Source organism: Equus przewalskii, chromosome 29 (assembly GCF_037783145.1).
Source record: "Equus przewalskii isolate Varuska chromosome 29, EquPr2, whole genome shotgun sequence".
Taxonomy (NCBI): domain Eukaryota; kingdom Metazoa; phylum Chordata; class Mammalia; order Perissodactyla; family Equidae; genus Equus; species Equus przewalskii.
Window position 1 is genome coordinate 39,764,212 of NC_091859.1, and position 27,636 is coordinate 39,791,847.

The following is a 27,636-nucleotide window of genomic DNA, read 5'->3' on the forward strand; positions in this document are numbered from 1 at the left end:
GCAGCCTCCAGCACCTGGGTCGTGGGCCCGCCGGCTGCCAGGTCCCGAGAACTCTGGCAGATGTAGCAGCAAGACCTCAGGCAGGACCCCACCTCCTCCAGCCCTGCTGCTTCCCCATCCCCAAAGCGGGGCTAATAAGGGCTGTGTGAGTGAACGTTTTTCACCAGCCACAACTCACTAGACGCCAGTGAGTCACTTTCATTATATTTATTATTCTCCTGTGTCTGTCACGGGCAGGCGGAGGGAGTTTTCTTTAAAATGCTTTTCCCAAGCCAAAAGAACTCCATGCCCCCAGGGCCCTGGAGCAGGCAGCTGACACATGTCCCCCTTGCGACATCTTCTGGAAAGGAAGGATGGGATGGGCCAGAGGGCTGTCCCCAAAATGCTCCTCGGCCAGCTCTCCCGGCCTCAGCCCAACAAAAAGAAACGCAAACCAGGGAATAGCAAATCCCCTGCCCCGGGGCTCTCGGGGCTGCGTTTGCAGCCCCCTCTCCCACAGGCCGCCGCCCCGCCTGCTAAGCTCTTGGAGCTCCTCCCTCCTTCCCATCCCCTTTCCTGGGGCTTCTGTGTGCGTCCCTCACCAGCACCTCGGCCCCAACCAGCCTGGCTTCCCTGAGCCGCCCTGGAAGATGCTTCGATGGTCACCGCTCTTGGGTGTTGTCTAGAAGACCCAGGCACTCCCCCAGCTCTCTCCAGCTGGTTCTGGCTGGAGCCCTCCCCCATCACTGGTCACCTTTACCCTGAGACAGTGCACTGGCCTAGGGGGTGTCCCGCCAGCCTCACACTGGCTTGAAGTGAGCGGATCCCAGGATCCACAGCACGTCCTCCAAGAACACCTCTGGGGCTGACGGTTCTCTGTCCCCCCACAGCCTGTCCCAAATCCCGGCCTGCTGCGGCTCAGGCTGCCCTCTCCGGCCCTCCCCTCTCGCCTCCCCAGGAAGGGTGGCCAAGAGCCCTTCTCCATCAGACGACGGGGCAGGGGAGGTGGCCCGGCAGGCCCCTCACAAGTACATCTTCATCACCTCGTGCGTCGTGGGACAGTAGCGGGCGTGGAGCTGGGCCAGCAGCGCCCTGGACGTGGCCTCAAAGCGTGTGCCCTGGCTCTTCTTGTTCCACACGTGCACGGCGTACGTGGCGTTGAGCAGCCGGGACAGCTCCTCGGGGCTGACATCCTCAAAGTACTTCTTCCAGTTCTGCCAGGGGATGGGGTAAAAGGCCTCGGGTGGCAGGGTGGTGACACCGCGGCACGCATGGCTCTCATCCAGGCTGCGGATGCCACACCACTTCTTGAAGACCCGCGTGAGCAGCTGTGGGCCCTGGTGGCCCCAGATCCAGCCGTTATAGTGGGCTACGAAGTCACGCATGCACAGCGCCATGAACTCGTGCTGGCGCTCAAAGGCCAGGAAGGCACCATTGAGGACATAGCGGGACTGAGTGCCCAGCACATTGGTCAGGTTCCGTAGGTTCTTGAGGACGACGAAGTCCGTGTCCAAGTAGATGCCGCCGAACTTCCACATGAGCGCGATCCTGGCGGCGTCGGAGAGCACGGGCAGCAGGTAGGGCTCCCAGCGCCGCCACGCCGCCTTGTGCCAGGCCGCCAGGGGCGTGTCCCGGAACAGCCCCTCCAGGTCCAGCGGGAGTATCCGGACGTTGGGGAAGCAGCTCAGAAGAGAGAGGCCCAGGTGCCGGGGGAGGGAGGCATTGCCACCAGGCAGCCCCTTCATCAGGACCTCCACCCGGGACTCGGGGTGGGCCCTGGCCGCCGACTCCACTGAGCACATGAACAGGAAGTTGGGGTTGGTCCGGTCTGAGGTCTCCAAGAAGAAGATGTTGTGCAGAGCGGGGGTGCTAGAGGGCGGTGGCGGGGGGACCAAGCGGGGGCAGGCGATGTCAACAGGCAGGTTAAAGAATTGTCCTTGGCCCCTGGGCTCTCCCAGAATGTGCCAGTAGATCATGACAGAGACGAAAAAGATGAACTTGAAGCCGATGATGAACAGGGTGTAGACCCGCTGCCTCGATGCACCCCAGAGCAGCTGCAGCAGGCAGTTGGGGGTCCTGGACATGGTCCCCCAGATGACACCAGGAGCCTCCAGCAGGAACTGGCTGCTCTGCAAGAGACGAGCACCACAGTCGGGCAGGCTGTTGGCATCCCAAGCCAGGAAAAAGGCTTCCTAATAACACCAGCCACAGCCAACGCGGGCTCCCAGAGCCCAGGGGCCTGCAGCTTCTCAGAGGCCCTCTCCTCCCTCAGCTGTAAAACAGGAGCAGTGGGCCAGGACTGAGATCTGTGCAGGGTCCCCTTCCCTCTCTGTGAGACACCTGTGAGCTCCCCAAGGCCACCTACAATCTGAGGCCATCACCGGCCCAGGGTCTGACATGTGCAAGGGTTGTCAGATTGATGCCTTTGTGGCACACAGGCTTCTGCCTGGCAAGGCCTATCCCCCTCAGCCTGCCAGCCTGGCAGCCTGTGATTCGAGGCCCAGGGCATCCACCCCTCAGCTCCATTCAGTTCCACGAACCAGGCCTGGAGCTTGTCCGAGAGGACGGACTACCCGGCAGCCTCGGCGGGCCTGGGCGCTGGCATGCGAGCTCGCTCACAGGAGGACGGGAGAGCTCCAGGCCCATGAGGATGCTGCTGGGTCCTGAAGCCCTTGGCCCACACAACGGGGTCTCCTGAGCCCCTGGCTTCCCTAGCCCCTGCCCTGGGCTGTGTGTCTCATAGACACAGGCCTGGAGGGGAAAGGGACTGCAGTCTGTGACCTTGACTCATACTGCCGCCCTGGGACCCTCACTCAGTCCTGGTCACGCCCACTTACCCAGGAGCCAAGAACACTCCTGGGTGCCCTGCAGGTGGCTGGGAGGAATGAGACAGGCGTGGGCCCTGTCCCCGAGGGTGGGACTGTGTGAATGCCTGGGATGTGTGGGTCCCCAGCTCTGCCTGAACCAGCTGTGCGACCTGGGGCAAACCACTCAGCTCTGTGAGCCTCGATCTTCCCACCTGCAGGACAGGAACACTGGAACCCCCTGAAGGTTTGTGTCGGTTCATCTGTTCATTCATTTAATAAATATTGACTGTCTACCGCACACGTGGCGGGCGGAGTCCTCAGCATTTCACACAGATTAACTCCTTCAACCCCTACAGCCACGCTCTGCAGTGGCAAATATCACCCCCACTTCACAGGAGAAGAAACTGAGGCACAGGGAAATCCAGTAATTCAAGCAGAGTCGCAGGGCCGGCAAGTGTCAGGGCAGGCGTTTGAACCCAGGCCACCGGCTCCAGAGTCCATGCTCTCATCACTCCACCATCCTGCCCGGGAGCGAGACCGGACAGCAAAGGTGCGAACACGCCTGGCGCTTCCGGGCCTCAGCGCACATGGACCCAGATGGTACTCACTGTTAACAGAGTCCCAGCCGCCGCTCACTTAGGGCCTCCGAAGCGCTCGGTGTCAAACTCACATCCCCTCTGGCCCTCAGGAACCCCAGGGGCCAGTTGTATCATTTCCACTTTTGAGCCAGGAAACCCAGGCACAAAGGGGTGGAGGGACCGGGGGCAGCCTGGGGGCCAAGGGAGCCACAGCCAATCCCTCCCCAGGACACACAGGTCTCACTGCCTGAGGAGGGTGCCAGGGGCCTGGGACTTGAGCAGTTGGGCCCAGCTCTCCCCAGGGCTGAGGGCAGAGCACTGACCAGCCTGGGCGGCCCATGGCGGTGAGGCAGGGATCCAGGCAGCCTGGCAGGCCTCCTGCAGACACGCCCCGGCTCAGCAGCCAACCTTCTCTGCCAACACGGACACGGCCCTTCCACACGCTCTCTGCACCCGCAAATCCATCTGGAAAAGATGGCGAGAGACAGAGTGAGGTGGGTCGCAGTTTCCCTGAGGCCTTGTCCCCCAGCCACACAGGCCCAGCTAGCTGTGCCTGGGGTCCTTTGTTCAGTGACTCCTTCACTCTCTCGGCCACTCAGGGAACTCAGCTGGGAGGAGGGGAGAGTCAGGCACAGCCCCGCCCGTCCGCCCGAGAGGAATGCTCAGCCTGATGACACCATTTGGAAAAAGACAGGACAATACACCAGAGGGAAGACAGCTGACATGGAGCAAAGAGGCCAGCAGAGGGGGGAGAAAGTGGCTTCCCAGGGGAGGTGATGCTCGATGGGAAGGGAGTTAACCAGATGGAGCTCCATAAGCGCCACGGGGGCCTGCACACCTCTCCCTGGTGCCCAACTCAGTGCCTAGCACCCAGTAGGCATACAGGAAACTGACTCACTCACACATAGTAGGAAAGTGACTGTTTCTGACTCACTCAGCAGCAGCCAGAGGGAAATTTTAAAAATACAAGTCAGGCCACATCATTCCTCTGCTCAGACCCTGAGTCATGTGGGAGGGCCGAGGTTCACCGGTCCTGCGCATCCCTCGACCCCTGACCTCACACCCACTTCTCTCCCCATCGTCTGCTCTGCCCCAGCCACACCTCCTGGCCTCCTTGCTCTTTCTCACACCCACCCCCCTTGCTGCCGTCTCAGGACCTTTGTACCTGCTCTTCCCCTGCTTGCACCGCTCTTCCCGCAGACATCCATGTGGCTTGTCCCCTCACTTCCCTCAAAGTCACCTTCTCATGGGCCCTCCCTAGGTTCCCCCTAAAATCCCGACCCCTATCACTTCATAGCCTCTGACTTCAGTTTATTTCCTCCAGTACTGACTCTGACATCCTGTGCATTTTCGTACTCATTTGTTTTGGTTATTTATTTGGAACATAACCCCATGAGGACAGGTATTTTTTGTGTTTTGTTCAACATCTAGAATAGTGCCCAGCTCTCGATAGATACTGAACATTGAGGGACTCCGCGTGTGCGAGATGAGGGAAGGAGCAAGTGAGTGAATGAAGGAGTGAGTCAATGAGTGAGCGAATCAATGAGTGAGTGAGGGAATCAATGAATGATCAGTGCGTTAAGGAGGGAGCGAATTAATGAGTGAGCAAGTCAGTGAATGGGCAAATCCACGAGTCACCAAACGAGCGGGCGACAGAGCCGTGGCGTGAACCGAGAACCGTGTGTTCCCCTGGCCCCGGTTTTTCCTGCTGGGAGAGAGGCTATTTCGGTCCTGAGTATTTTTAACCCAATGTGAACCACGCTGAGGAGTGGACAGACAGACAGTTGGATGGAGCAAGGCCTCGGCTGCTGAGGTTGGGGGTGGCGCTGGGGTGATCTGGTTCCACCATGGAGTGGGGCGGGTGGAGTCTGGGCCCGTCGGGGAGGTGGGATGCGCTGCCTGAGCCCGGGCCTGCCACGGAAGAAGGTGCCAGATGTGAGCAGCGCCATATTTGGTGCCAGAGCCCAAGACCCAGGAATAGAAACTGTGTATGGGGCCAAGTTGGCCACAGCCCAATACCCGTGTGACCTCAGGGCCAAAGCATGCTCCTGGCCCCCCTGCATGGGCCTTGCAGCAACGGCCCAAATCTTGACCCTCATCAGTTGAGCCTGGCACATCACCGCCTCCTCCTCCTGCCCACTACTTCCAGCCCTGCACCAGGGAGATAGCTCCAGTTAGCACGTTAACTGTGGCACATCCCCGCTCTAGGCCCTTCCGTGGCTCCCCATGGTCAGGACCCCCAGGATCCATCTCAGGCAGGAAGTGAGGGTGAGAAGTGGAGGCAGACCCTGCTGGCCTGGCCCTCAGCACCAGCCCTGCAGACCTCACCTCGGGGGCACTGGCATCAGGGGACGAGACTCACGTGTCTGGGAAAGGCTCCCTTACCTGTCGCTCGCCCCCGCTTCATGGCCTGCCCCCACCTCTGCCCCTCTCTGGGCTCCCGTGTCTGGCCAAGCTCATGACCCAAACAGAACAGAGTCACGGTGATGGTCCAACACGGTCCACACCGAACCCCACTCCCAGGCTGAACACTCACCAAGCGGCTCTCAGTGCCAGAGCTGGGCCCTTGGAGATTCTGATGTTCCAATGGGGACACAGAGGCCCAGAGAGGGAAAACGGCTTGGCAAAGGTCCCGCAGCAGTGGAGGGTGGAGCCGGTGCAGGGACCCAGGCCTCCAGCAGGGGCGGCTCAGGGAGCCCTCCTGCCCCTCTGCAGGGAGTGCCCAGTACCCTAGCGGCCTTCCTAGAGATGCTGCAGGAGGACACCTCTCAGCAGAGGTCTCGACCCAGAAGACAGTGCAGACAGAGGAAGGGACCACCTCGGGTCCAGCTCCCCCTATAGTTTCCCGCGGCTGCCGAAGCCAATGACCACAGACTCTGGGGCTTAAAACAGATGCCTGTGTTCTCAGCGGTCTAGAAGGTGGCAGTCTAAAATCCGGGTGTCAGCAAGGCCACACGCCCTCTTAGGTTCTAGGGGAGAACCTGTTCCTTGCCTCTGCCAGCTTCCGGTGGCTCCAGGCGTTCCCAGGCTCGTGGCTATACCACTCAGCCTCTGCCCCATCTTCACAAGGGCTTCTCTTTGGTGTGTCTGGGTCTTCTGCTCCTCTGCCTCTGATCCTCATCCTGTCATTGGATTTACAGCCCACCTGGGCAATAGGTCTGTCATGCCCACCTCCTGAGCCTGTGAATGTGACCTGGTTAGGGAGAGAGGTCTTTGCAGGAGGTATTAAGTCAAGGATCCTGAGAGGAGGAAATGAGGCTGGTACGGCCCACCTGGGTAATCCAGGCTATTTCCTCCTCTCAGGATCCTTGACTTAATAACTTCTGCAAAGACCTCTCTCCCTAATGAGGTCACCTTCACAGGCTCAGGGGGCTAGGGCACCACAGATCTTCTCTGAGGCCATTATTCATCCCACTACACCCCCTTCCATGTTTCTCTGTCCTGGAGCCTCAGAACCACCCTGTGAAGAAGGAAGCTCTGTTCTCAAGTCACTGACAAGGACTGACAAGGACATTGAGGCCTGGGGCTGTAGAGTGACTTGCCCAAGGTCACACAAAGGGTTGAAAGGGAGCCGAGATTGGAACCCAGGGTCTGATTCCGGAGTCTGAGGTTGGCTGCCTCACCCTCTGTGCACAGACGTCTTGGAGTCTCGGCCGCAAGGGTCCCCTCTGCAGAGGCCACCCTCCACTCCCATCACCCAGGCGTTTCCCTCAGGGCCTGGGTCCCGAGCCTGTCCCGGGAAGCAGGCTGAGACTCGGAGAGACATCTGAAGGGACTGGGGAGTGCCTGGGTCCCTGTGAGGGTGGGGGACCCAGGACAAGGCAGAGGGAGAGCGGGGCTGTGAGGCGGCCCCACTGGAGGCCTCAGCTGGTCCCACGGGAGCCCTGGAGCTGGCACGGACTTCAGAGACGTTCGTTCCAAACGAGGGTGAGGCCTGTACCACACTGACCCACACTGGACACAGGCTTTTCCCTGGGTGAGGGGCCCCCCATCCTCTGGAAATGGTCTTGTTCGTGTACGGCTCTCAGAGTCGTAAGGGTGCAGCAGCTCACCTGTCTTACTAATTTCCACCCCCAGGGCTTGCACAGGGCCCAGCAGACAGTGGGCGCTCAACAAACACTGGTAGGACAAAGGAAGGATCTCGGGGGAGCCAGGTGCTCTTTCTGCTCTCCTCAGGGTCTCGGGGTCTCAGGGACAAACCAGGAGGTCAGGGAACTGGATGGTGAGGAGCAAAGTCAGGGCTGGGTGGGCTGTGGGGGGAAGCAGCAGACCCCGCAATATCTGAGTGAGGGGCCCCACATCAGTGTCCATGCGGGATTCTGCGGGGGTTGCCAAGCCCCAGATGAGGAACTGGCCAGTGCACAGGGCCAGGCTGCAGTGGGGCAACTCCTCTTGGCCTGGGATCCTAGATCCTTTAGGTGGCAAGGCTCCAGCCCCAGGGTCAGACTAGGGCTCCAACCCCAGCTGTGCCATCCTCAGTCGTGTGACCACAGGTAGGCTACGTTCCTCCTCTGAGCCAGAGGGGACGCAGACCCACACGAGCCCACCAAGCCTCCTCCTGGGCCTGCGCCCGCGGTGTGTGGCCTTGGGCAAGACAAGATCCTCTCTGAGCCTCCGGTTCCTGCTCTGTCGCAGTGGGGTAGCACCAGCGCCCAGATCACAGGTCGCTTGGGGAATAAGTCAGCAAGGACATCTTGGAGTCTGGGGCAGAGGCTAAACTGGGTCCTGGGCTCAGACCCAGGGACCTGTGGTGGAGGCCAGGCCAGGGCGAGGCAGACGAAAAGGATCATCTCATACCTTCTCCAGGAGTCTCTCATCCCAGGCCCCACAACTCTGGGGTCACACGTTGCCTTGAACATCACTGAAATGACAGCTCCAAGGAGAACATGCCTGGGGAGGCCTCTGCACGGCAGGGGAAAATGGTCAGAAGTCACATGCACTGAGGGTTCCCAGTGGAGACGGGGCGGCCGTCTGCTGGTTTTGTCTGCCAGGCATTCATTCCCCCTTCTTCTGGTAACAGCATATAACAGATAACAGTGTTATCTGTTATATAACAGTTCCTCTGGGGAAGGACCCCTGCCCCACAGACCCCACTCCCTAGCTTTGGGGGTGGGCACAGGATTCAGGTCTGGCTAATGACTGTATCACATTCTCCTGGCCACAGTGATTGGTTCATAGAGGGCATGTAACCCAATCCAGGCCAAGTGGAGGCAAGTGCTTTCCAATGGGATTGCTAAGATGTGAGCCAGGAGGGAGGGGCCTGCCTGAGAATGAAGCTGGCCCAGAGGCAAGCAGAGCCAAGAGATGGAGCAGAAGAGATGCATGGCCACGTTGTCTCTACACCTGGATCCTGCTACGCCTGAAGCCGATCCACTCCTGGACTTCTCAGTCACATCATCAGTACACACACACACACACACACACACACACACACACAAGAGGGCGGGAGTCCATACCAAACATAGAGGGGCCATCTCTGGGGACAGGGTCAGGATTGAGGGTGGTAGTCAAGGGGCGTTTTAGTTTGATCCATAAAATTTGATTGTTTTTTATGAAGAAAACGTATTCACTCATCCTTCGTATGACAGAAAACCACGACCACAAGATTTTAAGATATTCTTCGCGTGGCAGTATGCCGGGGCCTCGGTTTTGGTATCTGGGGTGCTTGCGTTCTCGCTCCACTAGGGACTGCCCATCAGCTGATTGACACTCGCCCCTGTTCCCTCACCTATAACAGGGAGACGACCTCGGGGTTCTTGCAGAGCCGCTGGGAGATTTTCCCGAGACGCCCAGTGAGAAGCAGACACTCAGGAGGCATGAGTCCAAACAGGAGGTCACACACGGCAGAGCCCCAAGCTCCCCTCCTGTAGAGCTTAGAAGATGCCACAGATGCTGCTGACCGGCTCGAGGGAGAAGACAAGCACAGGACCAAGCAAACGTGGGGCAGAAGCTCTCCGGCACTTACTGGGTTTAGGAGCCACAGACCATCCCAAACTGGAGACAATCTGGCCCAAACTCTTACTCCAGACACCAAAGAGGGGGACACTGAGGAAGGGGACTGATGCCCAAACCCACAGAGAATTGGCAGTGGAGGCAGGACCGGAACTCAGCTCTCACACCAGTGCATAAGATCAGACATCAGGGTTACAGATACTCCAGTGTCCCCCGCGCGACTCTGGGGGCCGGGCCCCAGCTCAGGACCTGGCCTCAGGGGATGCAGGCGTCTGCCCTGGGTACTGCACAGCCTCTACCAGCACTTGGCCCTGGCCGGCGCTGCTGTTGGTGGGGGTGGTTTGGAAACCACAGTCTGGCAGGCGACGGGCTGATGGAGGGCGAGGAGCCAAGGCACTGCCAGAGGGGCATTCTCCTCCTTCCTTGCTGACAACACGTGCTCCGTGTGGACCCACACCACTGGCCGGAGATGGCAGCTGCCGGGACCTTGTTCTCTGAATCAGAGGGTGGCACACCCCAACCAGAGAGGAAGGGAGCCTCAGGCAAAGGATCGCCCCTCTGATGACTTCCCCAATCAATCAATCAATCAATCAATCCCACCCATCAGTCAATGTCCCACCTCAGTCTCTTCTTCCTGCCTTCTGTGCCAGGGTCTCTCTTCCTGTCCCTCCCACCTCTTTCTCTCCCTGCTGCCCCTCCAGCTTTGCCTATCTCTCCCTCCATCTCTCTCCCTCAGCAGACACTGGGATGCATTCTTGGTCCCTGATCCTGCAACACCACATCGGGACTGCAGTGGAAGGAGACAGACAGATGGGGCCAGAGATTGGCCGACAGGACTGAAAGGACCTGGCCGGCAGCTGCTTCTGCCCCCACCCCAAGGAGGCTGCTCCCCCAACTGCGGAAATGGATGCCCCACTCCCACTGGCACTAGTGCCCAGGCAGGAAGAGGACACTCGGATTCATATGTACTGGGAGGCTGGGGCGGAGGACGCAGAGGGGCATGCAGAGGGGGTAGGGAAGTCCACTGCAGTCTTCCGCTTGGTGAGAAAGCATCTGATGGAGTCAGGAAGCCCTGGCCCAGCCCTGCGGTCAACGTGTCGCCTTAGTTCAGCCTGACCACCAGTGAGCGGTGTGATTCCAGCCCCTGCTCCCCTGTTCAACTTTCAGAAAAGTTAAGTGACTTGTCCAAAGAGCCACAGCTAGTGGCACCGGGGCTGGGGTGGGCTTCCAGGTCTGCCCCACCCTGCTCCTGACTTGCTGTGTGACCTCAGGCAAGTTGCCGTCCTTTTCTGGGCCTCAGATTCCTTCTGCACAACAGGGAGGAGAGCAGGACTAACCAGGTGTTCTAACCATGGGGATGTACGGCATATGCTGATCAACCTCCTTGGTAAGTTAACATCTGAGCGGAAACCTGAGGCTCAAAGAAGCTTGGGGTATGTGGGGCAGATGGCTGTCAGGCCAGGAAATGTATGGAGTATAGGACTCAAGCCCAGGTCCGTCCTGACAGCTTTTGGGTCTCTCTCTGATCGGCTCTGTGACCTTGGACCTGTCCCTGCACGGTAGCTTCTTCATCCATAAAACTGAGGGGGTGGGCTGTTTGATCTTGGAACGTGGACCCTCCTTGCTGTGAAAAAACAACTAGAGCTTCTAGACTTTGCTTGAAGGGTCCGCCGTCCTGTCCTCCACCCCTCCCCAGCCCGAATCTTTTGGGGCATAAATAAATATATTATTCCTATTCAAGAAGTAAAAGTGAGTTATTAGAAGGTGATGGTCCTTGTAAAAATGGCTGTTTTCAGAGCAGAGGTTACACAACGTTCCTCCCGCAAAGGCAGAAATCAAGCCGGCAGCGGCTCGCTCTTTGGGGAATATTACAAAGAGAAAAACTAGGGCGGTGGGGACTGCTTTTTCCAATAGGAATAAGGCCGACTATTAGTTCTGAACCTTCCCTCCTCTGCTGAAGTCCAACAGAGCAACGAGAGCAAAGGAAAACTAAACCACAAGCTCCAGCTTTAGGGAAACAAGGGGCCAGAAAATCCCATAAATTCCAAACCGCAAGTGAGTGTGGCCCAAAGCACTTGAGGCCAGCAGACACGGCAGTGCAGGGGGAGAAGGGGCGCAGAGGGGGCCCAGGAGTGGAAGGTGGCAGAAACCACCACTTCTACAAGGAAGGTGAATATGTTAAAAGGCAGGAGCTGAGGCCTGAATGAACCAGGAGGGCTCAAGGCTGGAGGCAGGTGGCCTCTTGAACCAGGTTGGGTTCTGACAGGGAACAGAGCAGTGGATCCAGGGGTGGGCCATATTTAAAAGGAACAACCCATTCCCATAAAAGCAGAGGAGGGAGCCTTTCAGCAGAGAAGCCTAGAGAACCATAACCTGGCCTCTCTCCCAGTTTCCACCAAAACCTCTTGTTAATTGCTGCTCCAGGAAAATTCAACTAATTCAAATATATTTTTTTTAAAAATTGTTAAAGGAATAAACACAGCATCCATACAAAGATGCTGTAAGAATGAAAAAGGAAAGGAACACGGATCTTTCTTTATGTATACAGAAAATTCACTAAAAAGATACTGCCACGAGAAAATAAAAATTCTAATCCCAAACCACCGCATGAATTAAAAAACAAAAAAGTTGAATAAGTCATTTCAGCTATGAAAGAAGACTCAAAAGCAGAAATACAATAACTGGAGAAGAAATGGATAGACCAAGTGAAGGCAAGACATGAAGATGATGTGTTAGAACTGATGGATCTGAGGAAAGAACCAGAAGAAAAACACAAAAACATGTCAGAAATGAAGACCAAACTACAAGAAATACAAGGGAGAACAGACTCCACACAAAGTAGAAACAGAGACTAAAATGAGAAAAGGGAACAAAAGCCCACAGAACAGTCAAAGAGATCAAAGAATTCAAGATAAAGGAGATCCAACAAACGTATAACTGCAGTTCCTAAGAAGAAAACTCAAACAATTGAGCAGAATAAATATTTAAAATAACGTCAGGAAAACTTCCCTGAAATAAGGGAAAACTTGATTTCATGAATTGAAAAGGTACACCATGTACGAGAGGACAATGACCCCGAATGGTAAGTCCTAAAACATATTCTAGTGAAATTATTGGACTCGAAAGATACAAAATTAAATTTTTAGGCAGCTATGTAAAAAGACCAAGCCATCTACAAAGGAAAGAGAATCAGGCTGCCATCAGCTTTCTCAGAAGCAACAGTCAGTGACAGAGGACAGTGGAGCGACATGTTCAGGACTGTCAAGGAAAGAAAGTGTGAGCCAAAGATTAATATGTAGACATGCTGTTCTTTAAATATAAAGGTTAATACACCAATGGTTTCCAAGTCTAAGGCCTTAGACAATATTGTTCCTATGGGCCCTTCTTGAGGAAAACTGAGGAATAAGTGCCAGCCAACCAAATGCTGCCTGGAATAACTTCAGTTTTAGGAGTGAATATATTTAACTGCAGATCCAGGGGAAAAAAAACTATGAATAAGGATGACGGAAAGCAATGAAAACGTTATCTAGTCAGATAATGCAGAAATGATACAACTAACAAAAACTTGGTAGGCAAGGGAGAATGAAGGTGGAAAGTGGACAAGCTCACACTGGCCTCACCTTTAATCGCACGGGGTAAAACCTAAAACATCAAATAGTAAAAGTTAGAGCATATTTAAAGTACACAGGTGGCAATAATGAGGCTTATGCTTCCCTATTGTATTGAATCTAATAAGATGCATCATTATGTAATGTACCACTGAAAAATTAAAAAGCTGCCAATTAAATGATGTCACTTTGCTTTCTTATTATGCAGAATTTTTATTTTGAAAGAATTGTCCAGTCAGATTTTTAAATCACCTCTCATGCTTGTGCCTACCTAAGGAGGAAAATAAGTGAAATAAATTGGGTAAGATGCTCCTGAAACTTCATCACAGAAACTTCAACTCTTCTGTATGACTTCAACTCATTGACTGATGGCTGCGTCTTCCCACACAGCACCATCTCGTGCGCCATCAAGCACGGTGATGCAGCATTTCTTAAAAGGGCACTTCATTATCATCTCCAGAACTTTCTTCTAAGCTGCTGACATCTCTTCTTCAGGTTTTCATGTCACTGTGTCAGTAGGCAATGGCAACTGTCATGCGTATCACAGGATCGAGAACTTCTAGAGGCATCAGAAGGAGAAGAATATAAGCCTAACCACCCGATAGGGTAGCAGCTGAAATGGTGCAGTGACAAGAGGAAGGGGAAGACAGAGGAAGAGGAAACAAGTGACATCTGCTTTTGTTCTTAGAAGAGAAACAGTAGATACTGTCTAAAGAAAGGACTAAGAGGATTATATGAAGGTACAAATATAAATGTAGCCACTAGAACAAAAGTAGGAGCTTTCCTAAACATCGGAAGGACTACAGTTTTTTTAAACTGCAAAGCAAACAGACCACAGACTGAAAGAATAAAGAATACAGCCTTCCACAGGCACAAAGACATGCATCTGTGCATACACACACAACATGACAGAAAGAGGACCAAACCATCTGTCTTATCTATCTCTCTCTCTATATATATACAAGTTTAACTCACTTATGTTTACAAAGAAAAAAATTTTTAGTTTAGATCCCAAGCAAAACCCAATTCTATCCTGTATTCAAGAGACGTACGTCAAACAAAGAATTCTAGAATGGTTAAAAGTAAAAGAATGAGCAAAAGTATAAAGACAAATACAAACAAAAACAAAAAGCTGGGCCATAATCTTAATATTGGACAAGGAGAACTCAAGCCACACATCACTAAGTGAGCCAAAGAAGGGCCACTTATAATGCTAAATGGTATAGTTCACAATGCGGCAAACAACACTGCAGCAATTTTCAGGAAGAAGAAATTACAGGGAGACTAGGATAAATAGATTGAAACACACTAATAAGAGATTTTAATTCACATCTCTCAGCCCAAGAAACAGGTAGAGCAAACATAAATAAGAATTCAGAAGACCTAAATAAAAGAACCAATGTGGTACTGTGCTATGTCAAACTCTCTATCCTAATAATAGGTAATGCACTTTCTTTTCAAAAGCTGACGGAACATTCATGAATATTGAAAACCTTGACAAGATCCAAAAATATAAAAAATACAGATAGTTTATAATCACAAGGCAGGATGACTAGAAATTAATTTAAAAGTCAGGAAATTTTTTTAAAAAACCCACTTCTCTTGGGCAATTCTTGACTGAAAGAGGAAAATACAAACTGAATTTGTAGGATTTATAGAAAACAACCATAATCAAAACACCACAAGTCTGAATCTATAGGCTACAGCTGCAGAGAGAGAAGAATATTTGCAGCCTCCAAAACATGTAACAAATAAAACAGGACAGATAAAAATAAATAAATAAGCACTAGGTTAAAAATGTTAGAAATAGAACCACAAAATAAACAGGAAGAATAGGGAAGAATAAAGATTAAAGCAGAAATAAGTTAGGAAACAGATAAGCAGTAGAACTAAGAAATAAGGCAAAAGCTGGCTCTTTGGAAAAAATTCAAGAAAACATAAATCACCATTAACCTAATTAAGAAAAAAAGGGAGGGGGGGATGGAGAGAGAGCACCCAGTGCAGACTAAGAAATGCCAAATGGGAAAGTAACCAATGAAGCAAAGAGAGAAAAACATTTAATCATAAGATAGTACTTTGCAAATAAAATTTAAAACCTGAAAAAAATAATTTCTAGACAAATAAATCAAGACTGTTCTCAGAAGAGAAAGTCTAGACAGGCCAACTTTCACACAAGAAACAGAACTATAAAAGATCATTAAGAAACAAAAGCACGGGCTGGCCTGGTGGCGTAGTGGTTAAGTTTGCAGGATCTGCTTTGGCAGCCCAGGGTTCGGGGGTTCAGATCCCAGGTGTGCACCTACACACCACTCATCAGCCATGCTGTGGTGGCGTCCTACATACAAAATAGAGGAAGATAGGCATGGATGTTAGCTCAGCAACAATCTTCCTCACATACTTACATACATAAATTTAGAAAAAAACCCAAAAGCACCAGGGAAAGACATTTTTAGAGGCGAATTTCAGCAAACTTAAATAACAGAAAACTTCAATGATTTTTAAAGTGTTAAATAGCAAAATATACAAAGGAAAACTTTAAAAAAAATTCTTAAGTATTACATAGATACGAAAACCTGACAAAGATTGCACAAGATACCCTACTGATCAATATCACTTATGCATATTATTGTAAAAATCCTAAATAAAGCATAAGCAAATAGAATCCAGCAGTACATTACAAGAATAAAATATCAAAACCAAGTCAGGTTTATTCCCAGAATGCAAGGATGGTTCGATATTAGGCAATCATTAATATAATTCACTGTATTCATAGATATAAGAAGAAAAATCATATGGTAATTCACAGCGATGCCAAAAAAAAATGAACTAAATTTCTAACACTCTTCCTGGATAAATTAGGAAGCAATGGACATTTCCTTGACAAATTGTATATACCAACACCAAAGCGAGGAGCCAGCTTCACACTCAGAGAAGTCTGAGTATTTGGCTCCACACAGGGGGGTCCTCTTGCTGAAAGCAGGAAAAAGACACAGGTTTCTGTCTGTCACCATCACTCATACTGAAGGGATTCATGAAAGCAATTTGACAAGGGAAAGAAATTAGAGGCATAAAAACTGAAGAGAAATTGTTAAAGCTATTGCTGTCTTCATGATACTATTGAATACCTGGAAAAGTCAAGGGAAACTATTGAAAAACTGCAAATAACACAAGAATACTAGGAAGTGGTAGGACACAACACACACCACACTTAAGTATACACACAATAGCAGTTAGTGGCAGAAGACATAACAAAAGAGAAGACCCCACTGACAACCACCACCACCACCACCACAATACTTAGGTTTCAACTTAAAACAAGATGTTCAAAATCCTGTGAGCAAAATTTCAAAGCCCCTGAAGAACACAAAATAAACTCAAACAAATGGAAGGACATTTTTGGATAGAAGATTCAGCTTCATAAAGACGTCAATTTTCTCTAAGCCAATTCATAAACTGTACAGGATTCTGGAATTCAACAAATCGATTCTAAAGTTCATATAGAAAAACAAGCAAGGACCTACATGAAAACACTGAAAAAGAGGAACAAATGAGGAAGAACTGGCCTTTTAGGTATTAAAACATACTATAAAATTCCAATAATTAAAACAACATAGTCCAATAATTAAAACAACATAGTCTTAGCATGTGAACACACAGGGCAATGAAACAAAAGACATCACAGAAATAATACGGTACTTGCACATCCAGTAAAGGCAGCATCTCCAATCTGTAAGGCAGAATGGGTCTTTTAATACAGGTGGTGGCCAAGCAGAGTGGCTGCTAGGGAAAAAGCAGCAGCTGGGTTCACATCTTGGAAGATGCCCCAGGATAAACTCCAAATGTAATAATAAAACACATAAAAGTTTAGAACAAAACTTGGGCAAATTCCTGTATAACCTTAGAGTTGGGAAAGTTTTCTCAATTATGTACGAAATCTAGAAGCTATAAAAGAAAAGATGAATAAACTTGACTCCTGGCAAAAACAAACTTCCCCATGCCTTCCCCCAAAACACCATCAAGAAAGTCAAAATAGGGCTGGCCCCGTGGCCGAGTGGTTAAGTTCGTGCGCTCCACTGCAGGCGGCCCAGTGTTTCGTTGGTTCGAATCCTGGGTGCGGACATGGCACTGCTCGTCAAACCACGCTGAGGCAGCGTCCCACATACCACAACTAGAAGGACCCACAACGAAGAATATACAACCATGTACGGGGGTGCTTTGGGGAGAAAAAGGAAAAAAAAAAAGAAAGTCAAAATAGAACCAGCTCTGACAGCCTAGTGGTTAAAGTTCAGCACGCTCTACTTTGGTGGTCCAGGTCAGGTTCCCGGGCACAGAACCACACCACTTGTCTGTCAGTAGTCATGCTGTGGCAGCAGCTCACATAAAAGAACTAGAAGGACATACAACTAGAATATACAACTATGTACTGAGTTTGGGGAGGGAAAAGAAAAAAAAGAGGAAGAGTGGCAATAGATGTTAGCTCAGGGCGAATCTTCCTCAGGGAAAAACAACATTAAATGGTCTCTTAAAAGAAAAAGAAAGTCAAAAGAGAAATGACAAGTTGGGATAACTTTTGTGCCCCTAGATCCCAAAGGTCTAATTTTCCTAATATATAAAGAGCTCCCAGAATTCAAGGAGAAAAAGACCAACAATCCAAAAGAAAGTGGGCCAAGGACAATTTACATACATGCAAAAAATGACTCTTAAACATGTAAGCAAGACTGTCGATCTTTTGTAAGTAAGGGAAATGGAAATTGAAATACTCAGCATCTCTCACCTGTCAGATTGGCAAAAATCCAAAACTTCGCCAACACGTTCTCCTGACAAGGCTGTGAGGAAACAGGCGCGCCCACACGCCGCTGGCAGGCATGCCCGATGGTCCTACCCCTGTGGTGGAGGGCAAGAGAACATCCATTAGGATTACAGATATTGCCCTTTCCCCAGGCAACTCCACTCTGCGAATTTATCCCACATACAAATGCCGTTTGTATGGGTCGCAGCTTTGTCCGCAATTGCAAAAGATTAGAAACAACCCAAGGTCTTTCTTGAAGGGACTGGTTAAAAGCACAAGGACATAGATACCACGGAAAACACTGTCAGCTCCTGGAGGGCAGGGACCAAGGCTGCTTTTACTCCTGGTCTTGTCCCTTGTGCCCAGCACGGACTCTAGCACACAGCAGGTGCTCAATACATATTTTCTGAACAAATGAGTATATGATCCCTAAACTGCCCCAAAAGCCAGGATGAAACGTGGTCACTCACCCAGGCAGATGCCATTTGCAAACTTTCAACCATGTGTGACTGATTGCAACTATTAGAAAGCGCGATGGATACGAGGGGACAAAATAAGTCCACATGCCTCTGACTCTTCCTATGAAAGCACCTGAGTATCCGCTGGTCCCCAGAGAGGAAGCTGACTGTCCCAACGCTGCGTGGCTCCTAACCGTGGGAGAGAGGATTTGTACCCAGCTAGCCAGCCCCCAAGTCTCAGACCCTCCACCCTTTCCTGAGGGCGTCCCTTCCTCCCGGGGCACTCGCGCTTGACACTGGAGGCTGGACTGAAGACCAGGGGGCCTGGGGTCGGCTCCTCAGGGGCAGGGTGAAGTCACCCTCCTGAGCTTTATGTTCAGTTCAGGGAGCAATGTCACCCTGAGTCTGGACCCCTACACATTTGCTCTCTGGGCACATGTCTGCCCACACCAGGACCTCTCGTGGCACCAGCGTGGCTGGGTGTGGACAAGCTCCCTGTGTTGTCACTTGCTGTGCCCAGAGACCACAGAGGCACGAGGAGCCGGCAAAACTCCCCATTGGAGAAAACCACACCTGCAAATGAAATGTTCACGGAAAAGGCATCTAGAAATTGCGACCTGACTGAGGAGTCCTGAGTTCACTCTACGTGGGAGAAAATTCCCGTGCTGCCTCACTTTCTCCTTTTTTACTGTATTAAAGATGAAAAATAACCAGCAGCAAAAGAGAGTGCCACCCCCTCTCCCAAAAACCCACAGCATTGCCAATACTGAGCGTTCTCCTCAACAGTCCTTTGCTAAGCGGATGTTGCCCAAGCAAGGGACCTGGTTTCTATCTTCTACACACTTGTTCTGTGACCTTGGACTACGACTCCCCCCACCCCGCACCCCGATTCTAAGTTCAGTGTCTTCCTCTGTAAAATAAAGAGCTTGGAAAAGACAATGTCTAAGGACGCTTCTAGAAAGACCTTCCGATTCTGGTCTCTCCGGCACGGTTCTGTCCACTCCATCAGAGGTAGCCCTCAGTGACCTCTCTAGGGTCTCTCAGGGCCACCTGCCCCTTGGTTCCAGGCCAAGGGCACAGACAGATCATGAGGTCAGTGATGGCAATTCACGGAGAAGAGAGTTCCTGCTCAACCTAACACTCAGCATCACTCACAGCCCTCAGCATCACTCACAGCACCTCAATCAGTCACTCAACAAATGCGCGAGCACCTACCACGTGCCAGGCCCCACTCCAAGGTCTGGAACTACACACCGCAGTGAACAAAGCAGACAGAGCCTTTGGCTTCATGCAGTGGACACTCCAGTGGGAGAAAATTAACAAGTGAAGAAATACATTCGGCAGTGACATGTGCTACTGAGAAAAATGCAGCAGGAAAACTGCACTAGGAGGACTAGGGGGCAGGGGTGCTACTTCATACAGGGATGGCCTCTCTGAAAAGCTGACATTTGTCCCAAGACCTGAAGGACAGCAAGCTGTAGGGCTATCTTGGGAAAGCATGTCCAGGGAGGGCAATCAGCGAGTGCAAAGGCCTTGGGGCACATGTGCCTGGGGTGCTGATGGAAAGGCAGGGTAAGCAAGGTGGGAGGATAAAGGTGTCAGGAGAGGAGGTCAGAGAGATAATGGGGGGTCCAGGCCATGTGGGGCTTTGAGGGCCACCAGAAGGACTTGTCTTTCTGACTGGAGATTTCGAGGAGGAAAGGGCTATGGTGTGACTTACGTCTTAAAGAGATCTTTAAGATCTGGCTGCTTTTTGAGACTAACCCACAGGGGACGTGTGTCAACAAGAAAGCAGACTGTGGTGGTAATCGCGAGGGGGAGGCGTGGGGCAGGGCGAGGGCTGACACGTCTCTCCCTCCCTCGTCAGCCCCACGGCAACAGCCCTGGGGGTCTCTCCATCTGTCTGTCTCTCTCTCTGTCCTGGGACCCATCACCCCAGCCTCCTCCCTGGCTGCCAGCCTCAGCCTCCGCCCAGGTCCCCACATCCCACAATGCTGAGGGCTGTGGGCACCCTCCTGTCAGGCCCTGTCCCTCTCCAGGCCGCCACAACTTTCAGACGGGCCAAGCTGACCTCTGCCAGATTGCTCGAGCCACCAGGCTCCAGGAACTCCAGGTTTCTGCAAAACACTCTCTCCCCTTTGTGAACTGTCCCTCTACCCTCCCCTGCCCAGGGACTTCCTGACCGCCACACGGAGGAGGAGTTGCACCCTGCCAAGCTCTGCTCAGGCTCTACTTTATTTTGTCCTCGTGTCTGCCACTGTGCCCCCATTTTACAACCGAGAAAACTAAGGAGCAGAGAGGAGAGGCGACCGTCCCAATGCCGCATGGGAGGCAGGATCTGCACCCAGCTGTGTGTGCCTGCAAGTCCCAGACCCTCTTTCCTCTGTGAGTCTCTCCTGACCTAGGCGAGCAGAGTGGGCCACGTCCAGGAAGTCGCCTGGATTTCAGCACAGCTCCCACTGCGGGCTGTGGGCTGTGCCCCCAGTGCTGGACACACGGGTACACAGCAGGTGCTCGCGGCTACCTTCCAAATGAGTGGGTGTGTGAGCAGCCTCACCCCAAACTCTGGGCCTCGCCTACAGCCTGGAGCACGGGCCGACCCTCGGAGTCCCCAGGGTGAGTCCCGATGGGAATGACCAGGGTGAATTTGGCCCTGGAGTAAAGTGGGAACAGAAGAATGTGGGCACTGTGCTAGACGCTGCCCATCCTGCCTGAGATCGTAAATGACGTTACATTAGGGAGGGCCTGGCACAAAGCAGGCCCACCATAAATCTTTGATGACTGACTGAGTGACGAGGGATAAAGGAAAACCATCCCAATACTCTCAATGCCTTTAAAAACGATGGTACAAACTTGAAAGGAAAGTCAATCCCTCTCTGTTGCTTAAACTCACCAGGTTCTGGGGATTCTGAGCTTCTGCAATACGAGCTTCCCTCTTCCCAAGAAGTCCCTCCACCCGCCCCGCCCAGCTTCCTCGGAACCATCACAGGTAAGAAGAGCAGCCATTTGACAGGAATCCACCAAAATGCTACCAGGGTTTTATTTCCGGCTGCAAAGGTTACAGTGATTTTAGTTCTGTCTTCATACCTTTGACTACTGTCTATGTATTTGTGCACATGAACATTGAGCCAACTGGCGATGGGATCACACTTGGTCGGGCTGTCTGCTCCAGCCGTAGGAGAGGGGTTGTGTGTGTGTGTGTGTGTGTGTGTGTGTGTGTGTGTGTGTAGGGGTCCAGTCACCTCCTGGCAGCGACACCTCCCGCTTTGCTTTATATCTTGAAGACGGTGTGGAGTCACTGAAGACTTGAGGCAGGGGCAGGTGACATGGCCAGCCTTCCCGCGACCATGGCCCAGAGGGTACCCTGTCAGCATCTTGGTCTATTCTTTCCGGTCGTTTTCTGATGCCCCCTTCCCAGGGAGCAGTGTTTATTTACACAGAGCCGAAGACAGGACACACGCAAGAGGAAATCCCATTACTGGCTGTCCTACACCTTGCTTTATTTTTCACTTAAAAATATGCTGGGCCCCCGGGCTCTAAAGCTGCGTGGCAATGGTGGTCGCAGAACTGTACACATTTCCTAAAACTAGCGACCTGCATGCACGCAGCGATGTGTAAATCAGACCTGAATAAAGCTGTTTGAAAATACACCTAAGCCCTTCCTGTTGTGTCAATAAACACAGCTCCACGCCCTGCTTTCCAGGGCTACATTGTATCTCTCATTCAGCAGCCCCATCCCTGGCTTTGCCCACTCCCGTTTTGATTACTGGAAACATGGTCTTCATCTCTTTGCTCTTGTAGACAGCACCGTGGTAAAGACCTTCGCTCTTCTATCTTTCAGCGCATGCTCAGTTACTTCTACAGACTGCTTCCTAGAAATGAGCCTCTTGGGTCAAAGGGAATGTAATTTAAGGTTTTAGATACAGACCGCTAACTTGCCTCCAGGAAGGTTTTAAATGTCCCACGCTCCCTCCCCGTCAGGGTGTGCCCGCCTTCCCCCATTCTCCCCCCCACCCCTCCCGGGAGGGAGGGGTGGGTGCAGCTGAGGTCACGTTTATTAAAAGCTCCCTGTGAGGCAAGGAGCTCCATGGTTTGTATTTTCTGAGGGCTCGTCGTGCACAGCCACTGGTCAAAGTGGTTTTCAGGCAGTAACTCGGTTAATCCTCCCAGTGTAATCCTCTTATTATGAACTACAGTTTAATAGCTAAGGAAACTGAGGCACAGCTAGGATTCTAACACCTTTTGCAAGGTGAAAGGAGTCTGCCCGTGGCCCAGCCTAGTTCACCCGGGATGCACTGGGGCTGGGGGCTAAACCCCACTCACTGTGAGAAAGGAGAGGAGCTTGACTCTGAGTCTCAGTGTCCTCATCTGTAAAATGGGAGGCAGACAGCGTGACATGAGATCAGGTAACTCGGTGTCTGGCCCCTATGGAGGCTCAATCGGTGGAAGCTCACCCCCAACTCAGGGCGTTGCCTTGGCGACCACCAGGAAGGAGCAAATGAGGACTGTACACAACTGGAGGGCGGGGGATCGGGGGTCGGGGGGAGCCTCCCGGGCTGTGTCTTTATCCAGGACAGTATCTGTAACTGTGTCTATACCTATGTGGCTTCTGCTCTTTCCGATCAGGCCTGTTGATAGGATGTGAAGACCCCTTTTCCTGTTTCACCCCCAGGTGCCGGTCCTCCTCGCTCCCGGTTGCCCAGCTCAGACTTTGCACAGGTGTGACATGCAGAAGGCTGGGTGTTCCAGCTAGAGTGGGCTCCTGTGGGTGAGAGTGTGGGCACCGGCCTGGACGGGAAGCGGGTTCTCCTAATCCCATGGCCAACTCCACTTCTGCCGGAAGCTCCTGAGCCCACTAGGGTCTGTCTGTGTAGCCAGAAGACAAAGAGAGGCAGACAGAAGAGGAAGGGACGTTCACTCCCAAGTACCAGAGGGAGGAAGAGGGATGCTGCTTCCAGATATGGACTAGAAATGGAGGCTAGGACAGGAAGGCGGTTCGCAAGGGCATGCGGCCAGCGAGGGGGGCCTACTCTGAACTAGCCCTGCCGCCCATCGGCTGACTGGCCTTGAATAAGGCACTCCCCCACCCTCCAGGAGTCTGTCAGTGGGGGTGACAACACCTGCTCCCTCCCAGGGAAGCAGGGAGGACTCCAGGGGAACAGGCCAGCCAACAGCACAGGCAGCTGGGGACGTGGGGGCTGGAGCCCAGTCTCTCCAGTGCCGCTCTTCCACCTCCCCCTCTACGAGGATCAAAGCCAATTCATAAGGCGCCCTCTGAGCCCCCTCCCTCTGCGCCTGTCCTCACCATGCAGAAGGTCCCTCTGCACCAGAGCCGGACCCCTCCCACCTCTGCATCCCCTGGGATCTCAGTCTTTCGACCCGCCCCTCCTGAGGGGCCTCAACCGCTCCCTCTTCTGGTTCTTTCCCATAAACACAGCCAATTCTCCCTTATCAAAAAGCACACACACAAAGTAAAAGAAGAAGAGCTCCTCAAAAACACACACCAGCAGCAGCAAAAATAAAAGCCAAAGGATAACCTGGGAGAAGACGTTTGCCATAAAGAGATCAGACAAGGGGCAGATACTTCACTGATGAGCTCAAACAAGTAAGAAACACACATACTGTGGTAATCATTTCACAGTATACATAAGCCAAATCATTATGCTGCACACCTTCAACTTATACAGTGCTGTACGCCGATTATATCTCAATAAAATTGGGAGGAAAGAACTACACAAAGATCCCAGGTGCTCATACTCTTCGACTTAGCAATTTCATTTCTAGAAAATAACAAGAAACACGTGCTCACAGCCGAGGACGCGTGCAACCACCCAGTTCCCCGGGAAAGCCAGTGGCTCCAGGTAGAGCCCTTCTCGAGGTCTCGTAGACACTGACTCCCAGCTAATTCTCTTTCCAGGAAAAATCCGGCAACATATAAATTTATAAAATTTATACATAAATTCAATGTAACATTATCTAAAAGAGCCAAATATTAAAAAAAAAAAAGCCCTGTCAAATGAAATCCCTAAACTAAATATGATGCAACAGTATGTAAGCATTGAAAAATATAAAAAATAATGTTGGGGAGAGGTGAGGAATTTGAAAAACTTATATAGACAAGATATTTAAAATAGGTAAAAAAAATATGTATTTTTAAAAAGTATGGGGAAAAAAAGGGCAAGTTTTAACAATAGTTATCTCCAAGCGATGCGAATATGGGATTTTTTTTCATAGTTAATTCATTGAAGCAACGTGTAGTGAACACCTACTTTGTGCTCACTAAGGGCCAGCACTGGGCTTCAGGCAAGGCTCCCTCCCTCCGATCAGGAGAGAGGGAGGCAGACAGGGAACATGCAGGGCAATCAACAGGAGGGAGAGCACACCTAGGAGGCACCTGATGGGGAGGAAGTGCATTCCGGAGAGCACAGCGGGGCAGAGCCTGGCTGGCCAGGCGGAGGGAGGAGCCATCCACCCCATCCCCCAGCAGCAAGAACCAGGAGGACCAGCAGCTTCGGGGGAGGGGGGGATCAAGCTTCTCTTTCCCGTCGGTCCCTCCTTCCAGTCTTGCCGCAAATGTCCCTGGCAGCCACCTTGTCTCTCTCTGCCCTGGTCCCAACTCAGATCTGCATCCTCTGCTGCCCTGGGTACTTGGAGATCTGGACCTGGGGCCCCCATGGCCAGGGGGGTTTGGGAGTTGCTGGCTGGGGCTGATGTGGCGATGTGGTGGGTCACAGCCTCCCGACGTTCCCAGTAAGCTTAAAGATTCTGCCAACTCTGCCACACACAGGCGCCCTTGGGACCATCTCACACACACTGGGAACAACCCCACTAACCCAGGCGGCTAGAGGGCTTTGATGGGAACAAGGAAACAAAACACCTTTTTAAGGCGAAGTTCCATTTCAGAGTTTGTCCTCTAATGCTGAGCTGTCCTAGGAGACAAGCAGGCGCAGGCCCTCGGGGCATTAGAAACATGTTTGGGAGGAAACTGAACAGAGAGGATTCCATCCCGACTCTCCCCTTCTTTTCTTTTGTATCTGGGCCTGATTTGGGGACTCCCCCTAGGGGATCCCAGCTGTGGGACACGGGGTGCAGGCATGGCCAGCCTGGGCCTTGCTATGTCACCCTGGGCAGGGTGGCTCCCCTTCTTTGAGAAGAGGCGACAAAGGGGGAGGCCTTGGGCAGCTGGAGAAGAGGAGGGCCAGCGTGGGTGCACACCAGGTGCTCCGGGTATTTGATCAATGATGGGAGAAATGGCCTTCGGCGACCCCAGAGCCCCGCAGAGAGCAGTGATGGATCACTCAGTATTGGAGGAGACAGGAAGGGTGTCCTCCTGGGAGGGAGTGGGTGCAGGGGAGACGGCTTTTAACCCTCTGGGAGCCAGAGGCTCAGCTGAGTCTGGCAAGGAGGTGGGAACTTCCACCCCCGGGGGTCAGATGAGGAAACTGAGGCACGGGGACGCTCCTAGCTGTGAAAGGGAGCGGACTCTGAGACTGGACCTCCCAAGCACCTGGTGCGCCCACTCAGCCTCAACCCTGCGCATCTGCAGAAGAGGGAGGGAGAGGAGGACGCCGGAAGGAGGGGTCGTGCGCGGATCCCGATCCCGGAGAGGGAGCGCCGGGGCCCGACTGTCCGACTTCCCAGCGCGGAGCCGGGCCGCTCCTCCAACTGGAGGGCCCTCCCCCTCCTCGACACGTCCAAAGCCTCAGCATCCCCAAAGGCCCCGAGGGACGCCTCCGGCCCCCGGCTGCCTCCTTTCCGGCGGCCGCTCCCCGGCCGCACCCCTGGGGGCCCGGGGCGAGCAGGGCCGGGCGGCGAGGCCTCCCGCGACGATCCCGCGACCCCAGACACGGCGGCGCGACTCGCCCAAGGTCGCAGCGCGGCGCAGGCGAAGCCGGCACTCGGACCCCGCTCTCGTCCCCGCGGTCGCCCCCTCCCACCGCGGCCCCGGGCCGGGCGGGGCTGCCCCGAGGGCTCCGGGGCGGGCGCACTCCCCTCGCGGGCCGGGGCTCAACTTCGGGGCGCAGTCACGGGGAGGCACACGAAGGTCCCTCCGGAACAGGTGGCCCGAGCCTGCCCGCCCCTCCGCAGCGCCCTCCCCCCCGGTGCCCAGGCGCCCCCGCCCGCCGCGCCCTGCGCGCAGCCCCCCGTACCTCTGGCTCCCGCGGCGGCGGGCGGCGCACCAGCGGGCCCCGCGGGCGGCGGTGGCGGCGGGAGAGCTCGGGAACAGAGGGCTGGAGCACCGCCCTCCAGCCCGGGGCGTGGTCAGCACCGCCCGCCGCCGCCCCGCTGGGTCCCGACTCCCCCACCAGCGCGCGGGCCAACAGGTATGCCGCGCTCCCCGCGCCTCCCGCCGCCTGCTCCGTGGGTTCATCATCCCAAGCTCCCCATTGAACGGATGAGAACCTGAGGCTCAGAGCGGCTAAATCACTTCCACGACCCGCAACCGAGAAGCGGCAGTGTCGGCCTTTGACTCCGGGCCTGCCTGATGCCCCCCCCCCCAGAATACATTTATTAACTCCCCCCACCCCCAGCTGGGATCCGTGCTAAATGCTTTGCCTGCGTCACCCAGCGTTTTACCGAATTTCGGTTATTTGCTTGAATCTTCACAACTTCCAAGTATCCTTACTGACGACGCCTCCTGCCCCCTCACTCTCCTCCGTCCACCGCACACTTGCTGTGTGGTCCTCGCTGCTCCTCGCCCATCCTCTCGCTAGCTGATGAGTAGTGCCCGGACCGCTGAAAACTTGGAAACGCACCAAAACTTGGGGAAAACACCCAAGAATAGTCTGGCACTTAGCAGGTGCCCGATAATTATCCTTTGAATGAAGGAATTGGAGGAAAATTCTTGCCAGCTCCCACTCCCCATCTGCCCACCTCCTGACATGGCACCACCCCAGCCTACCCTCGGGAACCCAGCTGACCGTGGCCACCCGGCCTGAAACCCCCTCCACTTGTCCCAGCTCTTCAGGCCAAATCCAGCAGTTCTGCCCTCTCCCCCTCCCTGGATCACTCCCATCCATTCACGATGTGGCTTCTGTCTTGAAACTAACACGAAAACCCAAAAATCCCTCTTTTGACTCCTCTTCCCGCCCCCCCCCCACCGCCACCCCAGTTACTGCTGCCAGACTTTTCTCCTTCCCTTTACAGCCAAAGGGGCTGCAGTCTCCCACTGTCCACAGTCTCTCTCCTCCCATTAAGACCTCTCCCATCAGGCCCTTGCCCACCCCCCACTGCAATCTCCTAAAACGGTCATTTTTGGTCCCCAGGGATGTCCATGTTACTAGACCCAATGCCGAGTCACTGTCCTCGTCTCACTGGTCCTGCCAGGAGTACTTGGCGCTGCTGCCCGCTGCCTCTTCCCCCAGCCCTCCATTCTCCTTTGCAGGCCCCCTCCCCACCCTCTGAAAGTTGGGACGCCTGTGCTCAGCTCTCCATCTCCCGCCCCTTTCCACGCTCTTTACCCTG

General features: G+C 53.1%; 1 protein-coding gene across 4 annotated transcripts; it reads right to left on the reverse strand.

Annotated features, from left to right (window-relative positions):
* Positions 1 to 192: 192 nt before the first annotated feature.
* On the reverse strand, positions 193 to 27,185 carry A4GALT (alpha 1,4-galactosyltransferase (P1PK blood group)). 4 transcript variants are annotated; one of them, XM_070599674.1, is made up of 4 exons: positions 26,749 to 27,185; positions 17,699 to 17,808; positions 3,688 to 3,829; positions 193 to 2,108 (listed from the first exon to the last, which is right to left on the reverse strand). In XM_070599674.1, the coding sequence occupies exon 4, from the start codon at positions 2,061 to 2,063 to the stop codon at positions 1,002 to 1,004; it is 1,062 nt and encodes a 353-aa protein (XP_070455775.1). In that variant the 5' UTR covers positions 2,064 to 2,108; positions 3,688 to 3,829; positions 17,699 to 17,808; positions 26,749 to 27,185; the 3' UTR covers positions 193 to 1,001. The 4 variants fall into 4 exon arrangements, with proteins under 4 accessions (XP_070455775.1, XP_070455774.1, XP_070455776.1 ...); XM_070599673.1 differs by lacking the exon at positions 26,749 to 27,185 and adding an exon at positions 26,322 to 26,651; XM_070599675.1 differs by lacking the exon at positions 26,749 to 27,185 and adding an exon at positions 26,322 to 26,461 and having other exon boundaries at positions 3,395 to 3,829.
* Positions 27,186 to 27,636: the final 451 nt, after the last annotated feature.

Bases quoted from the DNA above. Each gene is read 5' to 3' on its own strand.
- A4GALT (XM_070599674.1), bottom strand. From the start codon at position 2,063: ATGTCCAGGACCCCCAACTGCCTGCTGCAGCTGCTCTGGGGTGCATCG.